General features: G+C 33.7%; 1 protein-coding gene and 1 non-coding gene across 2 annotated transcripts; one reads left to right on the top strand and one right to left on the bottom strand.

Annotated features, from left to right (window-relative positions):
* Nucleotides 1-13,893: 13,893 nt before the first annotated feature.
* On the bottom strand, nucleotides 13,894-21,263 carry LOC136064634 (uncharacterized). Its single transcript, XM_065766596.1, has 3 exons — nucleotides 21,114-21,263; nucleotides 17,358-17,385; nucleotides 13,894-15,605 (listed from the first exon to the last, which is right to left on the bottom strand). The coding sequence occupies exons 1-3, from the start codon at nucleotides 21,261-21,263 to the stop codon at nucleotides 13,894-13,896; spliced, it is 1,890 nt and encodes a 629-aa protein (XP_065622668.1).
* Nucleotides 15,350-15,456, top strand: LOC111993252 (small nucleolar RNA R71). Its single transcript, XR_002880940.1, has one exon. It is a non-coding gene; the product is annotated as a small nucleolar RNA R71 (small nucleolar RNA).
* Nucleotides 21,264-24,319: the final 3,056 nt, after the last annotated feature.

The following is a 24,319-nucleotide window of genomic DNA, read 5'->3' as shown; positions in this document are numbered from 1 at the left end:
AGAATTGAATTAGTTTCTCCTTTGATATATTCAATATCAAAGTCAAAAACACTTAAAATAGCCTGCCATCTAGCAAAACTCTATTTGGAAATAAGATTTTGAACACCTTTCTATAAAACTTCTTTAGCACTTTTACAATTAACTCTGATTAAAAACCTTTGATTAAAAAGATCATTTTGAAATTTTGAAAAACATAATATAACAGATAAAATTTCTTTCTTAATAGTGCTGTAATTCTATTGGGTAGCTAACCAAGAGCTAGAATGGAATCTGTAAAAGGTGTAAATATATCATTCATTATGTTTTGAAATTCACTAGGTGAATTTTTTAAACCAAAAGGCATGACATTCCATTCATAATGACCAAAAGGAACTGTAAACGCAGTTTTATATCTGACTTTTTCATCTATCTATATCTACCAAAAACCACTTTTCATATCAAATTTAGAAAATATGGTTGCTTCATGAAGCCTGTCAAGTAGGTCTTTCTTATTAGGAATATGATATCTTATCCATTGTAATGCTTTATTTAAGGTTTATAATTTATAACTAATATGAACCATCTTGGTATCATCATGTCTTTTTTTCTATACATATCAAACTGGAAAAACCAAGTATGTCTGTAAATATTATTTTGGAGTAGAAGGAACCTATCTCAAGCTTCCATATAGTCATAATAAGTATAAAACTGAGGTTCAAAGAGTTGGGAAAAGTTCCTGGTGATCTAGGGTTGTGCTTTCCACTAGGAAGGGGTGAGAATCTGTTTTATGACAACTTTAGAGTAGCCAACTCTGTTTTGGGTCTTGGGAACAAGGCTTATGTGTTACAAAAATTGAGTCTGTATCTACTAAAATAAACTCATAAAATGTCTGGGTCTTTAATGTCTATGTCTTAGGGTGTTCCCATCCTAGGGGTATAAGCTAGTGTTTGTTATGTGCTGGTATTTTGATTCAATCCATAAAATAAAATATACAAGCAATAGGTATGTCTATAAAATCTTTCAATTTTAGCAAATGGTCTTTATTTTCTTTTAGGTGATTGGGTAGATTATATATCAATTTCATTATTATGTCTTTTTGTTTCCTTTTTCTTTTATTGACTTTGAGTGAGTTGGTTAACTTATTTTTTCCTTTTTCTTTACTTGGTCTATCTCTTTCTGTTTAATATCAAACATTAATTATTTTATTACATCTTTCTCAAACTTCAATTTACTGATTTGTTTAACAATTTTATTATGTCTATCACATTGTTTCAGTTTCTTTTTTGTATTTTCTTTCTTAGCTTTTTCTCTTTTCTCACATTCCATAGAATGGTGTCCATATTTCCCACACTTAATACATGCAATAGGTATGTCTATAGAATCTTTTAATTTTAGTAAGTAGTCTTTTAGCACTAGGATTCTTTTGTATTGTTTCTATACATGTTGTTATTTCCATTACTATGCCATCTTTCCTATTATTATTTTCCTGTCTTTCTATTTCTATGTCATCTTTCTTTTGCATTGTTTTTTTCTCTACTTCTATCATTTTTCGCAATACATGACTATAGTCTTTTCTTTCATCAAAGTCTTTCTTGCTGTCTTCTTTATATTGCATTATTTCTATAGAGCTATTTTGTTTCTTTACTGTCAGAATTGTTTTTAAGCCTTCTTTCTTCAAGTCATCTTTTCCAAAGTCTTTTTTATTGCCTTTATATGTTATAACTATAGGTCTTTCGGTTGCTTTTAGTTCCCTATCATCTTTTCTACTACTATTTATATGCTAGTTTTCTATTACACTATTCCTTTCATTATGCCAATTATTTGTCATGGTCTTTGTTAAAGGTGATCTAGATGAGATTCAAATTCTCTTTCTGAATTTAAAGCTTTCAATTTTTCTAGGAGGTCCCAAAAACAATCACTTTTCTTTTCTACTCTAGTGTCCATTATGGACCTTTCCTTAGTTTCTAAAGATTCTAATTTTTTATTAATTCGATCTAACAAACTATTATTATTTCTATTAGTCTGTCGGTTGATTTTATCTCCTGTTAATATACTCCAATTATTTGTGCTATTATTATAATTATCCATATCACTGTCAAAATCAGAATCTGTTTCATCATAATCCATATTACCATGGATTATGATGAATTAGACAGCCTTCTAATAGAACCATTTGAATAAACCCCCTTGAAAGTATTTGAAACTATAGTGCCCAAATCTGATCACCAGTTGCATAAAGGCCTTTAGCTAAGGCGTACTTGCACTATATTAATTTGTTAATTTAAAATTAATGGTCAATTGGCTGGCAAGCAAGAAAGCCATCCTAAGGCTAAAATCTCAAACCAAATTTTGCCAAAACAAAAATCTTTATTAAAGATTTTAGACAGACCATGAAGGCATCTCAATAGAGGCAACATCCATTCAGAATACAAGGTCAGCAATGACAGTGTATTCAAGTAGTTATTTTTACAGAAGCCTGACTTATAGACATAATGACAGAATAGGTACTAATAGATAGATCCAGAAAGGACAGACAACTATGACAGATCACTATTCACTGCAACAGATGACTATTCACCAGCACACGTGAATTATTATTATTATTATTATTGGTCAAAAGTGTAAATAGCTTTGTTAGGGTCATATTTTATTGTAATTGGCTAATCTTTTGACAAAATGCACTTTACTTGTAATTAGGTATATCTAAGTTGGGTTTAGTACTTTAAGAAACATGTTATTCAAGTCAAGTATTAAAGCTATAAAGACTAGTCTAAGAAACAAGTGAAGAAAAACTATTCATTAAGTCTCGACAGATAGCTTGATAGACGCCTGCTCATCTATTGAAATTTACGATTTCAAAATTTCTAGATCTAAAATTTAGCCTAGGCTTGTGTAATTTTTTAGGATTTCTTTTCTCATAACCCTAGACATATATAAGGCTTATTTTAAAAGCCGTCACACACGAATATAGAGACCAAGAGACTTAATTTTCTCTGTGAGAAGCTACTATATTTGTACACCATAGGATTTTGTAACCATGTGCTTCTTGATCTTCATTGTTAATGAAGTGTAAAACTTTACATCCAACAACATCTATTCAAGTTGTTGGAGTTAGTCCCGTACTGGGATTCATGCAAAGGGTTAGTTACAAATTAGAGGTTTGGGCCTCAAAGGAAAGAAGGTTATTACAAGATCAAGTCCAATTGGGTATTGGAGTAACGGTTCAACTGTAGGTTGGCATTTTGGGATAGGCCAGGGTAGTTGCTAAAATTCCTTATACTTGTAACCGCTTGATTTTTTGTTAGTAGATTCTTGGGAGTGGTGACCTTAAAATCACACGGTGGGATTTTTTCCTTGCAAGGTTTTCCCCATTTGTCAACAGATCACCGTGTCTAATTTATTTTCCATTGCATTTAGCATTTTTGGTGATTTGTTGGTGCCTTCACGATTTGCATGAAATTGAACCTAATTAATGAACTTGGGTAATTGAATTAATTAATCAGGGTTAAGCCTTCTTAACCTAACAAGTGATATCAAAGCAAGCACACTCTTATTAGGTTTAAATCTTTGTTACGTGATCCATTGACCCCTGCTGTTATGGATTGTGGGTAATTCCTGATTATTCCCCCTTTATTTGATGGTACTTATTATGCATATTGGAAAGTATGCATCTGAGCTTTTTTGTAGTATTTAGATGAGAAAGTATGGCATGTAGTTGAAGTAGGTTGGAAGAAACCTAAAAAGCCACCTACAATGTGGGTTGATACCAAGATTAAAGTTGCAAACTTTAACATTAGAGCACTGAATGCTCTGTTTAGTGCTGTTACCAATGAAGAATTCAAGAAAATCTCTTCCACTGACAATGCCAAGGAAGCCTAGATTATTTTTCAAAATACCTACAAGGGCACAAAAGTAGTTAAAAACTCCAAGCTCCAAAGGCTCAGTACCAATTTTAAGGAAATAAGGATGGATGAGAACGATTCATTTGGTGAATTCTATGCTAAGCTCAAGGACATAGTGAATTCAGCCTTCAATCTTAGAGAACAGATTTTAGAGCCCAAGTTTGTTAGGAAGATCCTCAAATCTCTTTCGGAGAGATTCCATGTCAAAATCACTGCCATCGAAGAATTAAAAGATCTTGATTCTATTCCTTTGACAAAGTTGATTGGAAACTTACAAACCTATGAACTAGGGTTAGCAAGGGTTGGCAAGGGTGGCAAAGGTAAGAACATGGCCTTGAAGACTAAGAATGATGATAACGATAAGTCGTTTGATGATGAGGATACCAAGTTAAAATCATATATCACCAAACAATTCAAGAAGTTTATCAACAATGTAAATGTCAAAGCAGGTGATAAGGATCCTAAACAGTTTGCTGTCTCTTAACTTAAGTCCTAAGACAAAGGCAAGAGAGAATTCAAGGACCCTGGTCAAAGCAACAGTGTTCCTGCTGGATCAAAGTGCTATGGGTGTCAAGGATTTGGATACATGAAGCAAGAGTGTCCCACATATCTCAAATCTATTAGCAAAAGCAAAGCTCTAGCTACCACCTTGAGTGATACGGAACCAGAAGCAAATTTTGATGAAAGTGACCAAGATGGGATAGTGAGTGCTTTCACAGCTATTGTTGAGTCTTCTGAGGAAGTAGTAGACCTAATTGATGAGAAAGATGATAGAATCAAAGTTTAAGAAGATGGATGATCAGGATGACATCCACATTGCCTACACTAAGTTGTACAAGGTCTTTGAGAAGCATGAGAAGCTCTACTAGTTGACTACGAGAAAGCTCAATGAAATGGAGTTGGAACGTGAGGAACTCTCCACTATGGTTGATGAAGCTGATCAGACCATTGGAACACTAAGATTTGAGAACAACCTTCTTGTTGAAAAGACTAAGAAACTGGATGCTGAATTGTTCCAGGTGAGAGCACAACTAGAAAGGACTTTAAGTGGCAAATTTGATGAAATGCTAAACTTCTAGAAGTCTGCATTTGACAAAACAAGTCTTGGGTATAATCATTCTCTCTCCTCTTGTAGTACCTCCTCTAATGCTTTAAATAGAGTTATTTTTGTTCCACTTGCTAATAATGATAACTCTGAGGTAATTAATCCTAAAACTGAAAATGTGAGTGAGGATAAAAGTGATAAGGGAAAATCCATTCTAGGAGCAACCCTAAGGTTGGTAAGAAAAAGACTAAGCAGAATAATCACCGCTCCACCAACAAGAAGTCTCTACCAAAGAAGCCCCACTTTTGTCACTATTGTGGAGCATCTGGGCACACTCATCCAAATTGCTATAAGTGGTTAGCCACTTAATAAAGCAATAATGTGTCATCTTTAGGGAACCAAAATCAACTCCAACTTTCTTTAGTCCCTCTTAGAGAACTTCTTAAGGCGGTCATGCTTCTCTCGAACTTCAATGGGTTCAACTCTCCTCCTTATCCATCTGAACAAAGGTGCATGCAAAAGAAAGGATCCCCATCCAGGTCTCCCATCTAGAAGGAAAAAGATTCTAAGTGATTTCTTCTATTTTCAGATCTCTTACGTGGTTCATGTTGTGGTTTGAATTAGTCTAGTTTTGATGGTTTGTTTGTTTGTTTGTTTTTGTTTTGTTTTAGCAAAAAAAAAAAAAAAAATAAATTAAAAAAAAAAAAAAACAAAAACAATGTGTATTTGTGTATATTGGTACTTGTGTACCTTGGATGGCATTTGAAACAAAGTTTCTCAACTTTGTATCTCTTTTAGCTTAGATGAGTATCTTCATGCACAACTAAGCAATGTGAGCTTTGTGGTTCTTTTATGTGATTTGTATGATTTTTTTGATCTCTTATCTTTCATATCTTAAATCACTCTTTTTGATGAGAAGGACTAGAAAATCCTAAGAGAAAGGTATAAATAACCACTTCACCAATTAAACTCGTCAATTATAAAATATCTGTGTGTAATTCATAAAAGCTATGCTGAGTAAGGTGTAGCACTTGCATAGTAAAATAAGAATGTTCAAGCTTACATAAGTGGGTATTTTCTTTTCTCTCTTATATACCCATGCATGATATGCTTAAAAGAAAAATATGCAAAGAACTTGAAAATAAAAAAGAATCAAAATGCTTTTAATATGGTTGCAAGCATTTTTCTAGGAGATGTGGGAGTTATATGATATACCTCGAAGGTGATAGTCCCATCAAACTGTTATGATTGTGTGTGAATGTATTTGATCCTCTTGTATCATTACTTTTCTTGCAATGATTTACTTATGCTCTCTTGCAAATGTTTCACATATAACACTCATACTCTTTGCTACTCTTGATACTATTGTATAGATACAATGTGATTTAGCCATCACAAGGAATACATGTGGTAGTATATGCTCTCTAAACTGTCTAAACATATTTTGCAATAAAATTGGTTAGATTGGTTTAGTGCATTTTTTATCTAGGAATGCTTTGCATCTAGAGTTGGGGTTTTGTTTTTCTGCTTAACATGCTCTTTGTTTGCTTGTTTTGGTATGTCTCTTTTTTGCATTCATCTTGTGTTGCTTCTCCTCCTTGAAAACCTCATTTTAGGCTTCTCGATAGCAGCACGACACCTCCTCGATAGCTTCTAATACCTCTCAATACATGCCTCTTCTATCAAGATTTCTGGGTTTGTTCTCGATACCTCTCGACAGATAGCCCGATCCATCGAGCCAAATTCTTTGGAGACTCTGTTTGCTCAATAGATGTTCGATACCTCCTTCGATCTATTGAGATTTTTCACTGTCAATACCTCCTCGATACCTCTCGATCTATCGAGATTTTGTTCTCAATAGAACCTCGATACCTTCTTGATCTATCAAGTTGCTTTTTCTATATATACATTTGAGGTCCAACCCAATTTTGCATCTTTTCAAATATCTCAATCTCTCTCAACTCTCTCTCGACCCAAACCCTTTCCTTTAACCAAAATCCTTCCTCCATTCAAGATTTCAGCCTAATCCAAGTCTCAATCTCTTGGTAAGTGTTCTAAATCTCTCTTTTTCTCCTTTCTTCATGCATTGCATGCATTTTGTGACCTAGGCTTTAGTTTTTGGAAAAAAATTGGGTTTTTTGTGTTTTTGTCAAAATTTTTGGGTTGGGTTTTGTTAAAATGATCTCACATGTTCATGCATTGCATTATATGTTCATTATAACAATGTTTCATGCATTCTAGGTTGTGTGACTGATTGTATCTTGTGAGTGCTACTAGGTTGGATGGAGTTTCTACCTATGATGCCATTTCTTTAGCATGTAACATATTCATGCATTATCATGCATTGCATGTTATTTTTCTTCTTTCCTGTGCCTTATCATCTGCTGTGATTCTCTCTCTCTCTCTCTCTCTCTCTCGCTTAGTCTCCTTGTCATGACACCTAAGAAATCCATTCCTTTTGAAAACCCGATTCATTGTGGTTCCTCCTCTTCATCTTCTACTCCTGATTCTGTTTAGTTCTCTGATGAGAAAGCACAAGATGACTTCTTTGAAAACTGTTTTGACCAGGTGATTCATTTGGAATGCCAGGTCATTCTTTCTAACTTTCCAGACACTCCTCTTCCCGGTGTGTTTAGCTCTTGGCGATAGGCTTCTCTATGTGAGAAACCCTTGAGGTGTCCCAACGTGTTCATACAGGAGTTTTACTCCAACATGCATGCCATCGATACCTCTGTACTTAGGTTTAGTATGGTATTCCTAGGTACACGTATCATAGTTACCCCGGAGCTCATTTTCGAGGTACTACGTGTCCTCAGGGTGGATCGTTCAAATTACCTTAGTTAACACCATCTCTTTTCCATCTCTAAAGATGAGTTGGCCTTACTCTTTTATAAGAAGGCCATGTTTTGGGGAGGTACCCTAAATTTCTCCACAACTGAGTTTGTTAAGGGTCCACAAATCCTTATTATGGTGATGACCTTTGTACTCACTCCATAATCACACTATAACACCATCAGCTTGCCTCATGCTTATTTCCTTCTTTCTCTCATATAAGGTCTTTTTATAGACTTTCCATCACACATGATAGTATCTATTATAGATTACTATCAAGGTATTGCTACACGTGATAAGCTCATCTTTCCTTCGGCTATCACGCGCATCCTCACACATATGCACCTCACCATTCCTCCTTCTCCTCGCTTCCATGTCATGGATGCCATTAGCAAGGAGTCTATTCGGAGGAGTGCAGTGAAGCTTATTGCGAAGCGGCCACTTGTGGAGATGATGAATGCAGCCCCTATAGCCCCTTCTTCTCAACCCTCTTCCTTATTTTCCCCTTCTTCCTTCTCTAGGGCAGATGTCTCTCTCGCTAACATCATGGAGCAGCTTCAGCACATGCATGTTGATTTTGGTAGTCTTTTTAACCATCTGTCTGATGCCGCCAGTCTCACCTTGGTGGTTTCTCGCCCTCACCTTCACCCGAGTCTGCTGAGAAGTCCTCTTTTTGTGGAGATGATGATGATGATGATGATGATGGTTCTAGCTCTTCTAGTGATGATGAGATGACGATCTCTCAGTGATGCACCCTTTGTCACTTATGACAAAAGGGGGAGTAGTCTTGTATACGAGAGTAGTCTTTTTGTTAGGGGGAGAGCTAGCGTAGGATATACTAGATAAGGGGAGAGTGTTTATGAGGGATGCAGTGAGATTTTGGTGTATCTTTTCTTACTTTATGTAACATGGTCTTGTGACCACTTTTTACATACATTGTATTCTTTGATATATGATGATATATGTTTTCTTCACCTTTGTCTCATATGTGTTGTTTCTTTTCACTTTTTATACACAAGTTTCTTCTTGTATACAACTTGTCTATGTTTCACACTTGATGCCTTAATGAATTTTGTTTAAGTGTTTTAGTTAAGACAGGTTGCAAGTCTACCATGCCATAATCTCTCTTTATACACATGTTTCTTCTTGTATACAACTTGTCTATATTTCATATGTGATGCCTTGATGAATCTAGTTTAAGTGTTTTAGTTAAGACAGGTTGCAAGTCGACCATGCCATGATCTCTCTTCTTGCAAATTTTTTCAAGAGTTTGTAGTAAGGTTAAACTTATGTACTTTTGTAAATTGTGGGATAGTTGTGTTAGACTTCTCTTATAATTGTTGTTTGTGGTTTTGTCATGGATTACCAAAGGGGGAGATTCTTAGGGTCATATTTTATTGTAATTAGCTAATCTTTTGACAAAATGCATTTTACTTGTAACTGAGTAGATCTAAGATGGGTTTAGTACTTCATTAAACATGTTGTTCAAGTCAAGTATTAAAGTCATGAAGATTGGTCTAAGAAACAAGTGAAGAAAGCTGTCCATTAAGTCCCGACAAATAGCTCGACAAATGCCTGCTATCGAGACTTAATGTGAAGCTCGATAGCAGCTCGATCTATCGAGATTTACAATTTCAGAATTTCTAGATCTAAAATTCAGCCCAAGCTTGTGTAATTGTTTAGGGTTTCTTTTCTCATAACCCTAGGTATATTTAAGACTTATTTTAAGAGCCGTCACACACAAATATAGAGACCAAGCGACTTATTTTCTCTGTGAAAAGCTACTGTATTTGTACGCCATAGGATTTTGTAACTAAGTGCATCTTGATCTTCATTGTTGATGAAATAAAGAACTTTGCAACCAACATCTGTTTAAGTTGCTGGAGTTAGTCACATACTGGAATCTGTGCAAAGAGTTAGTTAGAAATTGGAGGTTTGTGTATCAAAGGAAAGAAAGCTACTACAAAATCAAGTCTAATTAGACATTGAAGTAAAGGTTCAACAGTAGGTTAGTATTTCGAGATAGGCCAAGGTAGTTGGTAAGATTCCTTATACTTGTAACCGCTTGATTGTTGATTAGTGAATTCTTGAGAGTAGTGTTTGCGTAAAATAATCTGCAAGTGCACAGAATCATAACAAGTAGTAAAGTGTTTTTAGAAAACGAGTGTTGAACCCACAAGGATTAACTACGTTATTGAGTACCGAAATTCACTAAATTAATTACTATTTGGAAAAATCGAAAATAAATGGAATGTTCTACTATCTGAATTAAATTAAACTATTTAATAAAAATAAATCTACAAATAAAAAGAATTAACAAAGCGTAAAAATCTAATAGTGTAAAATATGATAAGAATGGATCTAGAGAGATTGATTTCACCTAACAAATCCCACACAATTTATCCTTCCTAATTATTAAATTCTAATAATCTCCCGTTGATGATTAAAAATTCCTTAAGTATTCAATATCTTCTCTCGAATAATATCAAAAATATCTTCAACTAACAATTCCATATCTCTATGTGAATTTAATTAATTGGAGACTCATTACGTACTTTGAATTTTCTGAAAAATCACACTAGTCACAGTAAAGCATCTCTACTTTCGCTCAACTAATGGTGTTTAATTCTAAAACTAAAATAACAAATCACCTCTCAGTCTCATTCTAATTCTATTGATCAAACTATAATTTGTAAAAAATAGTAAGCATTAAGAATAAAAATTAAACACTCAATCATGGAAATATTAAAAATAAAATAACTCAGAAAATAAATTGTGTGTTCATTGCTAGACTACATCAATGCTCTAGAAAATAAAATTTATTTCATAATAAAATTGAAAAGAAAACAAATAAAACTTATGCCTTTCATCTGCAGTGGTTGATCAACATGAAGCTCTCGCCTTTGTCCTCAGATCCTCCTCTTCATAAAGACTCCCAAAAGAAAATTCTTCTATGCGGCAGCGCCCTTTTCCTCTCAGGTTTCTCCTCCCTTCTTTTTACCCTAAAGAGCCTTTAAATAGGTCAAGGAATCCTATTACAAGTTGAATTCCCGTTTGGAGAAAATCCCAGATTTTTAGGCTTCATTTAACCGACGATTTTGGCCCATTTAAATTCAGAATTCGGACTTTTTGTAAACTAAAAAGTTGTAGCCCTTTAAGTTAACTTTCCAGCCCAACTTGAATCATCTCAGTTGGATATCTGAGAAAAAATTTATGCCAAAAATATTAACTGATGTGCAGGCTAGAATCCTAATCCGAATTGGACTTGGATTTGGTGCAAATTTCCTTTGATTTCTTGCTCCAATTGGACTTGAATTTAATTGGCCTAGCCCCACTTTGCATATAAAGCCCTTGTTACCTGCAACACAAAGATATTATATAATCAGTAACAAAATAACATAAAAATAAAGCTAAATATGTAGATATGTGAGTACTTTATTGTATATATTTCATGCACATCAAATACCCCAAACCTACATTTTTGCTAGTCCTCAAGCAAAACAGATAAAGAGTAAAACAAAACAAAGAAAATATCCTAACTAATCCACTTTCGCTGAAAATTTCGATTGCATTTAGCGTATGCAACAAACCTTTAAACCCCTAACTTACACTAGTGGATGAGTTGTAGTCTCGTGAGGGTTTGCAGGGAATATACCCACAAAATTTTGAGAATGAATACTAAAATAACAAAACAAAGAAAATCCATTTTATTTTCAATTGCCTTTTGCAAAAAGCATTAGTTCAAGTTCAAAAACACTACAAATGCTAAAGAAATTTCTCATACCATCAAAACTCATTGTGAGTGAAAAGTGGTAGCTAACCCAAACATACTCTTAGTTTTAGAATAAACTTGACTTGAATTTCTATTTAAAAGTATGCTTCAACTCAAACCTTTCTGGTGTTATCACTCAACAAATGAAATCACTCTGAAATGGGGTGTAACACTCTCAACAATATATATGAGCAAAATAATGTAAGAAAAATAAAAATCTCACATATAAATCACATGAAAAATGCTTAATCAAGAAAGAACAAGTAGTCTAATGAAAAGATGCCAAAAAGAATTTATACCACACTTTTTATTCAGTCATATCAATATCTGAACTACACAATCTTCAAGATCAAATAAGGACTTTATTAGGACGTAATGTATGGTAAAAGTAAAGGGAATGAAATAAAAATGGGAAAAGGTAAATATAAGAAGTGTTTTCAAGATTTGTTGGAATGTCAACTCTTTGTGGAATTTCCATTCAACATTTTTTTCAACTCTTCTTCTTCAAAGCAATACTCCTTTACATTTCACTTTTCAAAATTTGATGAGAACCCTTTTTATTTACTTCTTTTTGACATTTTTCCTTTTTTTTTTTTTTCTTACTTCAAGTCGTCACTTATCTTTTGACGTGAATGCAAGCATTTGTGATGGATGCACCCAGTTACTCAACAAGTCACAAACTTAAAGTGTTTTTGCATACTCATATTTCAAGTTACAATTTGATGTAAGAGTAAACATTGGTAATGAATACCCCTAGTTACTAAGCAACTCAAAACATTGGAGTAAATGGAACTCTGTACAATTTTTTTTTCTTTTTTTTCCTTTCTTTTTTTTTTTTTTTTTTTTTTTTTTTTTTTTTTTTTGCACAAACCACCACATTGAAACAAACTGATCAAATTCCATCTTGAAACACTATGGATAAGAGCTTTAAGAAAGAAAGGCTAATTCAAAGGCTAATTAAAAGGCTTAATAGGGTGACTAGCGATAATGTATCAAAAAAGAAAAACACATATATGGCTCAAAGTAGACAAAAATGGCCTAATCTCATCTCTCAAAGACTAGTATAGTTCATTCAACATCAATGACTTCAAAAGATTCAAGTGTGGCATAAAATCATTTTTTTCTTGGCCAAAAGAAAGAACAATGAGACTACAACAAGGGAAATATGTTACGCACTTCCAAATGAACTTTAAGATTAGAAAATAAATAAATAACCCTCCAAAAATAATGATTGGCTCAAAACTCACAAGGGTTATAGTCTCCACATTGTTATCATCAATATTTTATAATCATTTTTATCCTTCAACAAGAAGTTGTGTCTGAGTGGCTATGTGCATATGCAATGAATTGAGCATGAAAGCAATGAAATTCTTTAAGCAAGAGTAGTATAATGAACTTAAAACACAAACCTCAAGCTAGGCAAAAGAAAGTTTTTTTTTTTTTTTTTTTTTGAAATAAATAAAATAAATTCCCTTCCCCCAAACTTAAATTTCACATTGTCCTCAATAAGAAAAAGGAAGAAAAACTAAATAAAAGAATGAGAAAGGAGAAGAGATGCTCCCCTAATTTTAATTGAATATTTTTCCTTGAGGTGTAGCCGTGTACCCATTGAAGATTTCTGTGGTCTCTTTATTCCTACAAAATGAAAGAAAAAACAATAAGATAAAGAAAAAAATAAAAAATAAATAAAAAATAAAAAATAAAAACATAAACATAAAAATAAAAAATAAAAAACTTGGGTTGCCTTCCAAAAGTGCTTTATTTAACGTCTGTAGCTAGACGTTATCCTCCATTAAAATCTTGTGCATGCAAATTAAAGGACTAATTCCTTTGATGTCAAAGATGGTCCAACCCAAAGCCATTTTGTGTTCCCGCAAGATTTTCAGCAACTTTTCCTCCTCTACATCACTCAAAGAACTGTTAATAATAACTAGAAAAGTAGAGTCTTGGCCTAAGAAAGCGTACCTTAAATTTGATGGAAGCGGTTTGAGCTCAAGTTTAGGTGGTTCCTCTGGTGGAGATGTTGGCTGACATGATTTTAAGTCTTCTACTTTTGGTTGCATTGAAGGAGGAAAGAGTGGTGTAGCCTCCAAATATCTTTCACACTCTTTAACCTCTTCATCATTGAATTTAATAGGTGTAGAGCGAGTAAGACATACCTCAAGTGGTACCTTTAGAAAATCAGTTGCACAAGTCTCGTCGGCCATGATCACATCTCGGTCACTTATTTGAAAACAAGAATGTGTCTCAGAAGGAAATTTCATAGGCTTAAATATATCAAAAGTGACCTCATCCTCTCTGACCCTCAAAACAAGTTTTCCTTGCTGGACATCAATTAAGGTTCTCCCCGTCGCAAGGAAAGGTCAACCCAATATCAAAGGGATCTCCTCGTCCTCATCCATATCAAGGACAATGAAGTCAGCCGAGAAGATGAACTTGTCAACTTTTACTAATACGTCCTCAATGACTCCTCTTGGATATTTAATAGATCTATCCGTCAATTGTAAAGAGATAGTGGTCGGCTTTACTTCTCCAAGACCAAATTTCCTAAAAACAGAGAGAGGCATTAGATTAATACTTGCCCCTAAATCACATAAAACTCTACCAAAATAAGATTTTCCTATAGTGCAAGGGGTAGTGAAACTCTCTGGATCTTTCAACTTAGGCGACAGCTTCTTTTGTAAGATTGCACTACTCTCCTCTGTCAACATTACTGTTTCATGCTCCTCCAATTTCCGCTTCTTTGATATAATATCCTTCAAAATTTTAGCATATTTAGGCATTTGTTCCAAAGCTTCAATGAGAGGAATATTAATATGCAATTGCTTAAATATACTTAGAAATTTAGAGAACTGATCATCCACATTGTTTTTTCTTAATCTTTGCGGAAAAGGAATTGGTGGATCACAAATTGAAGGAGAATAAGTCTTAAAAGTAACTTCCCTGGATTTTTTGGATTTTGAAGCTCTTTCATCCTCCTTAGTTTTCTTAGCTTGCTCCACTTCTTTCATCTCTGACTCGGCTTCCTTCATCTTTGACTCCTCATTATCTACAGCTTCATCTTGTTTGACATTTGTTACTTTTGGCTCCTCATATGTTTGTCCACTTCTCAATGATATTGCCTTTACATGTTCTTTCGGATTGGTGACAGTGTTGCTTGGCAAAGTTCCTGTAGTCCTCTCTATGAGCATGCTTGAGAGCTGACCGATTTGTACCTTAAGATTGCGGATTGAAGCTAAGTTGTTTTGGATCACCACATCTGTCTTCTGCATGTACTGCATGAACATGTCCTCAAGTGTCGGCTTCTTCTCTTGTTGTGGAAATTGCTGAGGTGGTTTAGCCTGCCCTTGGTTATTGCTCCATGAGAAGTTGGGGTGATTCCTCCATCCAAGATTGTACATGTTCAAGTATGGATTATTTTGACATTGAAAATTTGACACGGAATTTGTCTGTCCATAACTCGATTGGGCAAAAGGATTTCCCACTTGGCAGTCAACACTTGAATGATTTCCTGCACAATGATCACAAACAACATTAGTTTGAATAGCATTAACATTCATTTTACCTAGTTGTTGAGACAAAGTTGTCATTTGTGCCACCAATGAGGTAATAGAATCAAGTTCTAAAACTCCAGCTGTCTTTCTTGGCATTGCTCTTTCTATAGGCCATTGATAGTTGTTGGATGCCAATTCTTCTAGAAGTTCATAGGCTGCCTCATGAGTTTTACTCATTAAAGCTTCACCAGCTGCTGCATCAACCATAGACCTATTTGTAGCTCCTAGGCCATTGTAGAATGTTTGCACTTGAAGCCATGTTGGAAGGTCATGATGAGGACACCTTCGCAATAAATCTTTGTACCTCTCCCATGCTTCATATAATGATTCACCCTCAAATTGGATGAATGTGGTGATATCATTCCTTAGCTTTGTTGGCTTTGCTGGAGGGAAATATTTTGCTAAAAATTTTTGTGCCAACTGCTCCCATGTAGTAATGATGCCAGGTGGCAAAGAATTCAACCAAACTTTTGCTTTATCCCTAAGTGAGAAGGGAAAAAGCCTTAGTTGAATCGCATCATCTGTCACTCCGTTATGTTTAAAAGTGTCACAAATTTCCAAGAAATTTGCAATATAGACATTAGGATCCTCTTGTGACAGCCCCCCGAACTGGACAGTCTACTGTATCATCTAAATGATGGCCGGCTTGATCTCAAAATTATTGGCTTGTATGGCTAGCCTTCTTATGCTCGATGTAGCTCCATTTACAAAGGGCATAGCATAATCTCTTAACACCTTTTGTTCTTGATCGACCATATTAGATAAAGATGTGTTGGCCTCTTTCTTCTTTTCTTTCTTGAGCTGACATAAGGTTCTTTCAATTTCAGGATCAAAGAGTGTATGCTCTAATAGTTTAGATCGGGGCATGCACTTCTAATTCCTAAAAAGAAAGAAAACAAACTCAGATGCACTAATTTAAATTTTTTTTAAATTTTTTTAATTTTTGAATAAGTGAAATAAAATCCAAAGTAGTAAATATCTAGCTAGTATCAATATCAATAACAAATAGTTAATCCCCGGCAACGGCGCCAAAAAAACTTGTTCGCGTAAAATAATCTGCAAGTGCACAGAATCGTAACAAGTAGTAAAGTGTTTTTAAAAAACGAGTGTCGAACCCACAAGGATTAACTATGTTATTGAGTACCAAAATTCACTAAATTAATTACTATTTGGGAAAATTGAAAATAAATGGAATGTTCTACTATTTGAATTAAATTAAACTATTTAATAAAAATAAATCTACAAATAAAAAGAATTAACAAAGGGTAAAAATCTAATAGTGTAAAATATGATAAGAATGGATCTAGAGCGATTGATTTCACCTAACAAATCCCACACAATTTATCCTTCCTAATTATTAAATTCTAATAATCTCCCGTTGATGATTAAAAATTCCTTAAGTATTTAATATCTTCTCTCGAATAATATCAAAAATATCTTCAACTAACAATTTCATATCTCTATGTGAATTTAATTAATTGGAGACTCATTATGTACTTTGAATTTTCTGAAAAATCACATTAGTCGCAGTAAAGCATCTCTACTTTCGCTCAACTAATGGTGTTTAGTTCTAAAACTAAAATAACAAATCACCTCTCGGTCTCATTGTAATTCAATTGATCAAACTATAATTTGTAAAAAATAGTAAGCATTAAGAATAAGAATTAAACACTCAATCATGGAAATATTAAAAATAAAATAACTCAGAAAATAAATTGTGTGTTCATTGCTAGACTACATCAATGCTCTAGAAAATAAAATTTAGTTCATAATAAAATTAAAAAGAAAAAAAAATAAAACTTATGTCTTTCATCTGCATTGGTTGATCAACATGAAGCTCTCGCCTTTGTCCTCAGATCCTCCTCTTCATAAAGACTCCCAAAAGAAAATTCTTCTATGCGGCAGCCCCCTTTTCCTCTCAAGTTTCTCCTCCCTTCTTTTTACCCTAAAGAGCCTTTAAATAGGTCAAGAAATCCTATTACAAGTTGAATTCCCGTTTGGAGAAAATCCCAGATTTTTAGGCTTCATTTAACCGACGATTTTGGCCCATTTAAATTCAGAATTCGGACTTTTGGTAAACTACAAAGTTGTAGCTCTTTAAGTTAACTTTCCAGCCCAACTTGAATCATCTCGATTGGATATCTAAGCCAAAAGTTATGCCAAAAATACTAACTGATGTGCAAGCTGAAATCCTAATCCGAATTGGACTTGGATTTGGTGCAAATTTCCTTTGATTTCTTGCTCCAATTGGACTTGAATTTAATTGGCCTAACCCCACTCTGCATGTAAAGCCCTTGTTACCTGCAACACAAAGATATTATATAATCAATAACAAAATAACATAAAAATAAAACTAAATATGTAGATATGTGAGTACTTTATTGTATATATTTCATGCACATCAAGTAGTGACCTTAAAATCACCCGGTGGACTTTTTGCCTTACAAGGTTTTCCCCATTTGTCAACAAATCACCGTGTCTAATTTATTTTCTATTGCACTTAGTATTTTTGGTGATTTGTTGGTGCCTTCACGGTGTGTATGCAATTGAACCTAATTAATCAACTTGGGTAATTGAATTAATTAACTAGAGTCAAGCCATCTTAACCCAACAAGCTTTAACAAGTTTGGTGGCATTTATTTTGTGTTAGATTGTTTAAAGTGGGAGGAGTTGTTTTAGTAATAGCACAGACTTTCACAATATTTTTACAATAAATTAAGGTGTTAGTATATTATTGGTTAGAATAAAATAAAATAAATTATTCTAAGATTTATCTCAACTAAAAACAAGAGTATTGTGAGATTTGTTGTACCTCTAAACTTTCTCAATCAAAAATTTTGTTTTTTTTATTATTTATTTCATGTCATGTACAGCTTGTTGAGGGAAAATGTTTTCTTTGTTTTTCTATTCTATGTCAGGAGCTAACTCAGCTTTACATAAGCTTTGTTTTTTTATTTTATGCCAGGGGCTAACTCAACTTTACATAAGCATATATAATGGACCTTTTAGGAGGAGTCAGGGGTGCTCCCTCTAGTTCCGCCTCTGGCTGCAAAGCAGGATTTGGAGAACAAAAAGAGTCAATAGGTTAGCAGAAAAATAAAAAAGAGAACGCCCATTGATTTCTTAGTTTCAGACCTCCTTTTTTATCAATCAAAACATAAACAAAGAGCAGGAAGGGCAACTGCAGATGTGTTTACACATCGATGAAATTTATCAATAACAACTCCTTACTTGACTTTTCAACATTTCACATTTTCCACAAAACATGCATGAGTCTTTCCTGCAACAGTACTATACCGTAGTCTAGACGATACTAAGGGACCGTCTGGTAACGTTGTTCTAGTAACGTTGTTTGTATTTTTTAGAAATATGTGTAGATGAAAAAATGTATGGAAATACCTATAATTTTGTTTAAAAACTAAAAATTATTGCTTAAAATCACATACCAAATGGCCCCTAAACTGTCTTGAAAAATAAAAAAATAAAAAAAATGACAGGTGCCTTGTCACATGGACCATTTTTGTATTTAATTAGAGTGTGGTGGCGCCACTTCTCCCAACAATCGGTTCATTGCTGGAAGTTGGAACCACACCTCCACGTGTCTCACTTGACCCCCCAATTGAAAATCAATCCCCCTAAAAACCCAAATATCAACAAGGTACCCAGTACCCACGTATCTAATACACGTGGCTGATGACCCACTTCCAAAACAAGAATAAAAACAATAGCAACACACAAAATTCTAATACTTCTTTCACATTTGATATCATTTTTATTGTATACTAATATTATAATTTATCATCTTAACAATTATGAAAAATATTGTCAAATTTGTTGTGAATCTAGACTAAGTAAAGATTAAAATTGATTTTAATTACTAACAAAATAACAATATATCCCTTAAAAAAAATCCCCGTTGAAAAAAAAATGCAAATAACTTGTGCATTATTACTATGTGTTTTGTAATGACATTTTGGTGGTTGGCTTATTTTGAGACTCACAATTAAAAATTTGGGCTTTAGGGTTTAAGTGCTGCCATATTATCTAGCTCCATTTAAAAGATTATTTAATTGCATTTTATTTCTTGATGTCGTGGAATTCAGAAGAAAGCACACACGATGCCCTCTTGATGGAACAGAAACTAAACTATTAGCTTCTGGTAGTAAACCTCGAATCTATTAGGAGTTTCCCTAAATCTACTAAGCGATAAATTGGATTCCACTAAAGAAAGAATTTGACAAAATGTCTGTATTTTTATTGATAATAATCTGTTTTGCCTTTGGAGGCTACAAAATATATAAATACTAAGAAAATAAGACCCTAGAATGACTAGGAAATATTTGAAACTCTAATTCACACTAATTACAAGCTTATGTGGCAAAATACCAAATTTTACCAAAAATAATAAATTTTAGTTAAATGGAAAATTATAAATTACTAATCTTAAGGGTCGTTCTAAAATAAACGGAATTTTATTCTTACTTTTAAATTAAAAGTTATATTAAGAAAAAAACAAATATTTCTATAAATAGCAAAAATATTGTTTTTGGGCCTTAACGAAGGAATTTGCTTAAATTTAGGCGATGTTCAAGACATGTCTCGAGTTTGGATTAGAATTTCGTTTCCTTCAACTTGCCAAATTTCACACAATTTTGACACTGTCACCCTAATGATCTCTATTAATACCCCTTGATTTTGTGCAGTGACTTCAAACATTTATTAAGCCCAAACCAACCCCAGTCTAATTGATAAACCGGTAAGCCTATTCCTAAATCATTCTAGTTTGATTAGACATGTCGTGCAATTAAATTCTTAAATCCAGTAGGCTTTTCGTAATCCGTGCAATTAAATTCTTAAAGCCACTTTGTGATTTTAAACAAAATTATTTTTATTGGTTTACTGTTGTACTATTTTTCAAAGGAGGAGCCTAATGGAAATATAGGATTTTATAATAAATTTGATGATGTACGCTTCCAAAGAAAAATAGAGTCTCAAGTTTTAGTTCACATCGTAATCTATGAGATCGAAACTATTACAAAAATATGCAATGTACATAGAATGTGACTTTGAAATTTGAGATATGCTTTTGTTCTTCATTTAATATGATTTTATTTAGCAAAGACTTGGCTGTGATTCTATGACATTCTTTATTTTTTTGTTCTTTAGTATTTTTACTTATGAAATGTGGCTAGTTTTATAAGCTTAATTTTAATTATAATTTAGGCATGTTTGTTTTTACAATTTAAATATTTATCCTATGATTTCTCCAAATTATTTTTAAATTTTATAAATTTTTATTTGACCATACAATTCAGTCGGTGATGCATTGGTTAAACTAATGACCCAATTATGGCCTAGCTCCTAGACTGGGTTAATTGGTTATCAACAAAAATTAGAATTTTATAGAGTTTTTAAGTGGCCTTAAGTCTTTTTCTATCATAAATTGGTGATTATAAACCCTAAAGGTTTTCTTATAGCCATAAGCATAGGTAGAAAGCATGGAATTTCTTCTATATATATATATATATATAATAAAATAAAAACGTGGGAATGGTGGCATTAAATAATTAAGGGATAATTACAGTAAACCAACTTGTAGTATAGCCCGTTTTCACTTTGTCTACCTGTGTTTCAATCATTTACACTTTGCCCATCTGAACTTCAATCTGTTACCCACCTTTGTTAAAATTAGGGGTAAAAATGTATTTTACCTTCACTTTTACTCTCCTCTAAAAACAAAAAATAACAAAAAAAAAAACTCAAACAAACAAGATCAAAGATTCAAGAACACACTTCCTCTTGGTATGAACAGTCTTGAGCCAATCAATCCAAATAAAATTTTCATATTCGCACAAATCCTAAAAAACATTTACAAAAATCCTACACTTGAAAGTGCTCTACTCTAATTTCACAAAAATCCTTTCAAATATTTTCAATCTTTCACAAAAATCATACACGGTTTCACCTTAGTTCTCTCTCAAATCTCAAACCAAAACCAAAGCAAACCCCTCTTTAAAACCCAAACCCACCACACCTAGCAACACAAACACAAACCCACAAGAACTGACACTCAAAACCAAAACCAAAACCAATGGCGTCCTAATCTGAATCCCAACTCCAACCCCAACCCCAACAGCAAGAGCAAGAAGAAGAAAGGTGGAACCATTTCCATGGATCATGTGCTTAGCATTGCAGGAGGCCAAGGACAAGAGGGATCTCAGAATATGAGCTCTATTCGATTTCTTCGATGCTGCCAACCTGGGATACTTGGACTATCCCCAGATCGAGACATATTGCTCGCTACTACTAATAAATTTTTTTTTTTATTCTCTCTTCTCTTTTTCCTCTCCCTGCTGAATCACTCTCTATTCTCACCTGACTCTGTCTCTCTCTCTCTCTCCTATATGCACTGATCAACATCAATAGGTGGTGGTAGTACTAAGTTTTGGTTGCGATCTAGTGGTAGTGGATGTCTGAATTGGCAGTGGCAAATCTGGGTGTCTGAAGGTTGATTTTTGTGGGTTTGTGTTGATATTTGTTTGCTTTGTCGGTGGGTGATGGGTTTAGTTTGATTTGTGAGATGGTTAGTGGGTTTGTGATTATTTTTGGGTTGATTTTTGTGATGGGTGTGGTGGTTTCCCAAGTGGGTGCGATGGTTGCTAGTGCATGGTGGGTGGAAGTGCTTTGACATGTTCGCAAATCAGAATTTGTGGGTTGATTCTTTGGTCGGTTTTTGTGGTCGTTCTCGCATTTCCAAATTTGTGGGTTGATTACTTGGTTTGGGTTAATTCTTTGGTTGATTTTTATGGGTTGATTTGTTTGGTTTGGATTGATTTTTTTGTAGTTGGGGTTGTGTTTGTTATGGGTTAGGGAATGTTTAAGGGAATTTCAATTAATCTGGGTTTGAATTTTTTTTTTCTTTGGGACTAAATCTGGGTTTGTTGTTTGTTCCTCCAATTTGTTCTCATTGAAGTTCATGAGCAATGAAAAACCTTAACTTTCTTATTCTTGTTATATTTGTTTTTGCCTAAAAATGTGTTTTTCTAACGGCAAACGGAGAGGTGGGTTACGGATTGAAGTTCAAGTGGGCAACGTGTAAATGATTGAAACACAAGTAGGCAAAGTGAAAATGGGTCATACCATAGGTGGGTTTACTGTAATTATCCCAATAATTAATAAGTAATTATGCGTGGTGTTCTTTTTTTTTTTTGCTAAACATTATGCGTGGTGTTCTAATAGGTGCACATGTGCACACGCTCAATGCAAAACATTGAAGTGCTATTTTTCTACTAAAATATGAAACAAAATTCTTGAATGCTATGAGTCAATAATAGTCCAACGACCCAATCATAAATTTCTAAATCCACCAATAGTGAATGTATTTTGTCCCACGACCCCATTTGGAATATGAAAGACAAAGTAAGGTAGACAATAAGCTGCATCTTTTGTAGGAGAATATTCAAGCCATGTTGAATAATATTCAAACCAAGAAACTTGAAAGCTATGATTGTGTTTTCCACTTTGGTTGTATTTCTTTAGACGAGGTTGCTGTGGACCATTTTTAATGTAAGCCTGTCGAATTTCATCACGTTGATTAACATGATATTCCCATATTTGTTTGTGTGCTTTGAGATCATAATCCAAAGAATCAAGATCAACTTTTTGAAATTGTGTTTGAGAGATATGGTTATTTTCCGGAATTGGAACATCGACATTTTCCGGAATTGGGGAATGAATATTTTCTAGAATTGGAACGTACACATTTTCTAGAATTGGAATAGCAACATTAGTTGTTGGCAGAATTTGAATCTTTTCTTTTGAAAGAATCAAACATTGTAGTTGATTTTTTCATGATCTACAAATAAAATAAAAATCATATATATTATCTCACAAACAGTTGTTGTTACTAACTAAAGACAAATACTAGAATCTAGGTAATATGCATGATGCATTTAATTATAAATTTAGTATTTCTCACTTCTTTTCAATTTATAAATATATCTAATTTAGCATTATGAGTTAACAATAGGTGCAAGTGAATCACTACTAGTGAACAAAAACTTTTGGTTTCGAAAGGGTAGCTGTTGTGGATGATGTAATTTGGAAAAGAGGGAGAATAACAAGAAAGTATCAACCTAAATAAATAGAAAAATTTTTAAACTATAGCTCTTATTAGAAACAAAAACAAAATTCGCTACCTGGAAACTACAAAATTTTCAATTTACTTAAAACCCATCACAGTTCAAATGAAAATTAGCAGTAAATATTGATGGAATGATTAAAAAAAAAAATAAACCCCATTGTTGGAATGTCATAAGTGCACACTAACAAGTGAAAAACCACTACTAGACACAGGTGCATCTCTATTGTTTCAAAACTTATTTAACTATACTAACTACAACTTTATCTCACGCCCTTTTTATTCTCAAAAAAATAAATACATATATATATATATATATATATATACACACATATATCCTACCAATTTACCATACATTATTAAATAAAAAAATAAATTGAAAAAGAAAAACATGACTAATAGAAGGTGGCAAGTACTAGCACAGACGTGTTTGGTTTAAAAGCACAACCAACCAAACTTGTGTGCTTTGATTGGCAAGAAACACAACAGATAGCCATCTGTCACAAGTCTCCTAAGCCCAAAGGCTTAAGAGCATTAGCATTGGAGAATGCTAATGCCACATTTAGGGAGAATTTAGCATTTTTAGCCTCAAAATGCTTTGAATCAAGGAATGCTATACCCCAATATTGCAAATTATTTTGCAATATTGCTGCAGTACTGTTCTAAAGGTAGAATAGTACTGTAGCAATATTCTAAAAAAATATATATATATTTTAAGCTCTTCTCCCCAAAAATTTCTCTTTCCTCTGTCATTATTCATGTTCTCTTCTCTCTCTTCCTTCTCTCTTTCTCATCTGCTCTCTCCTCTCTTCAGACCCAACAATATCTTCCTCCCAACATCAACATCACACATCACAGTGGAGGAAACGTTGATCTGGGTTGTGATTCTCGCCGATTCTATGATGCTGTGATTCTCGCCAATATCTAGGTTTTGATCGGAGTTGAGCTAGGTTGATCTAGCGACGGTAGTGGCAGTGGTGTCTAGGTTTTGGTTGGGGATGGAGGAAACGTTGATCTAGCGGCTGCAGTGGCAGCAATGTCTGGGTTTTGATTGGTTTTTTTTTTTTTTTCCTTCTTCCTGTTGTGATCAGGGTT

This window comes from Quercus suber, unplaced genomic scaffold (assembly GCF_002906115.3).
Source record: "Quercus suber isolate HL8 unplaced genomic scaffold, Cork oak 2.0 scaffold_723, whole genome shotgun sequence".
Taxonomy (NCBI): Eukaryota; Viridiplantae; Streptophyta; class Magnoliopsida; order Fagales; family Fagaceae; genus Quercus; species Quercus suber.
The sequence above is the reverse complement of the archived record's forward strand: the minus strand, read 5'-3'. Positions and strand labels throughout refer to the sequence as shown.

Excerpts from the sequence above, each read along its gene's own strand:
- LOC136064634 (XM_065766596.1), bottom strand. The coding sequence starts at position 21,263 with ATGATCCATGGAAATGGTTCCACCTTTCTTCTTCTTGCTCTTGCTGTT. Across the intron at positions 17,386-21,113 it reads TGTTTGTGTTGCTAGGTGTG|GTAACAAGGGCTTTACATGC; the intron begins GTGGGTTTGGGT and ends TTTGTGTTGCAG. Across the intron at positions 15,606-17,357 it reads GGCTTTACATGCAGAGTGGG|ATGATGCGATTCAACTAAGG; the intron begins GTTAGGCCAATT and ends ACGGAGTGACAG.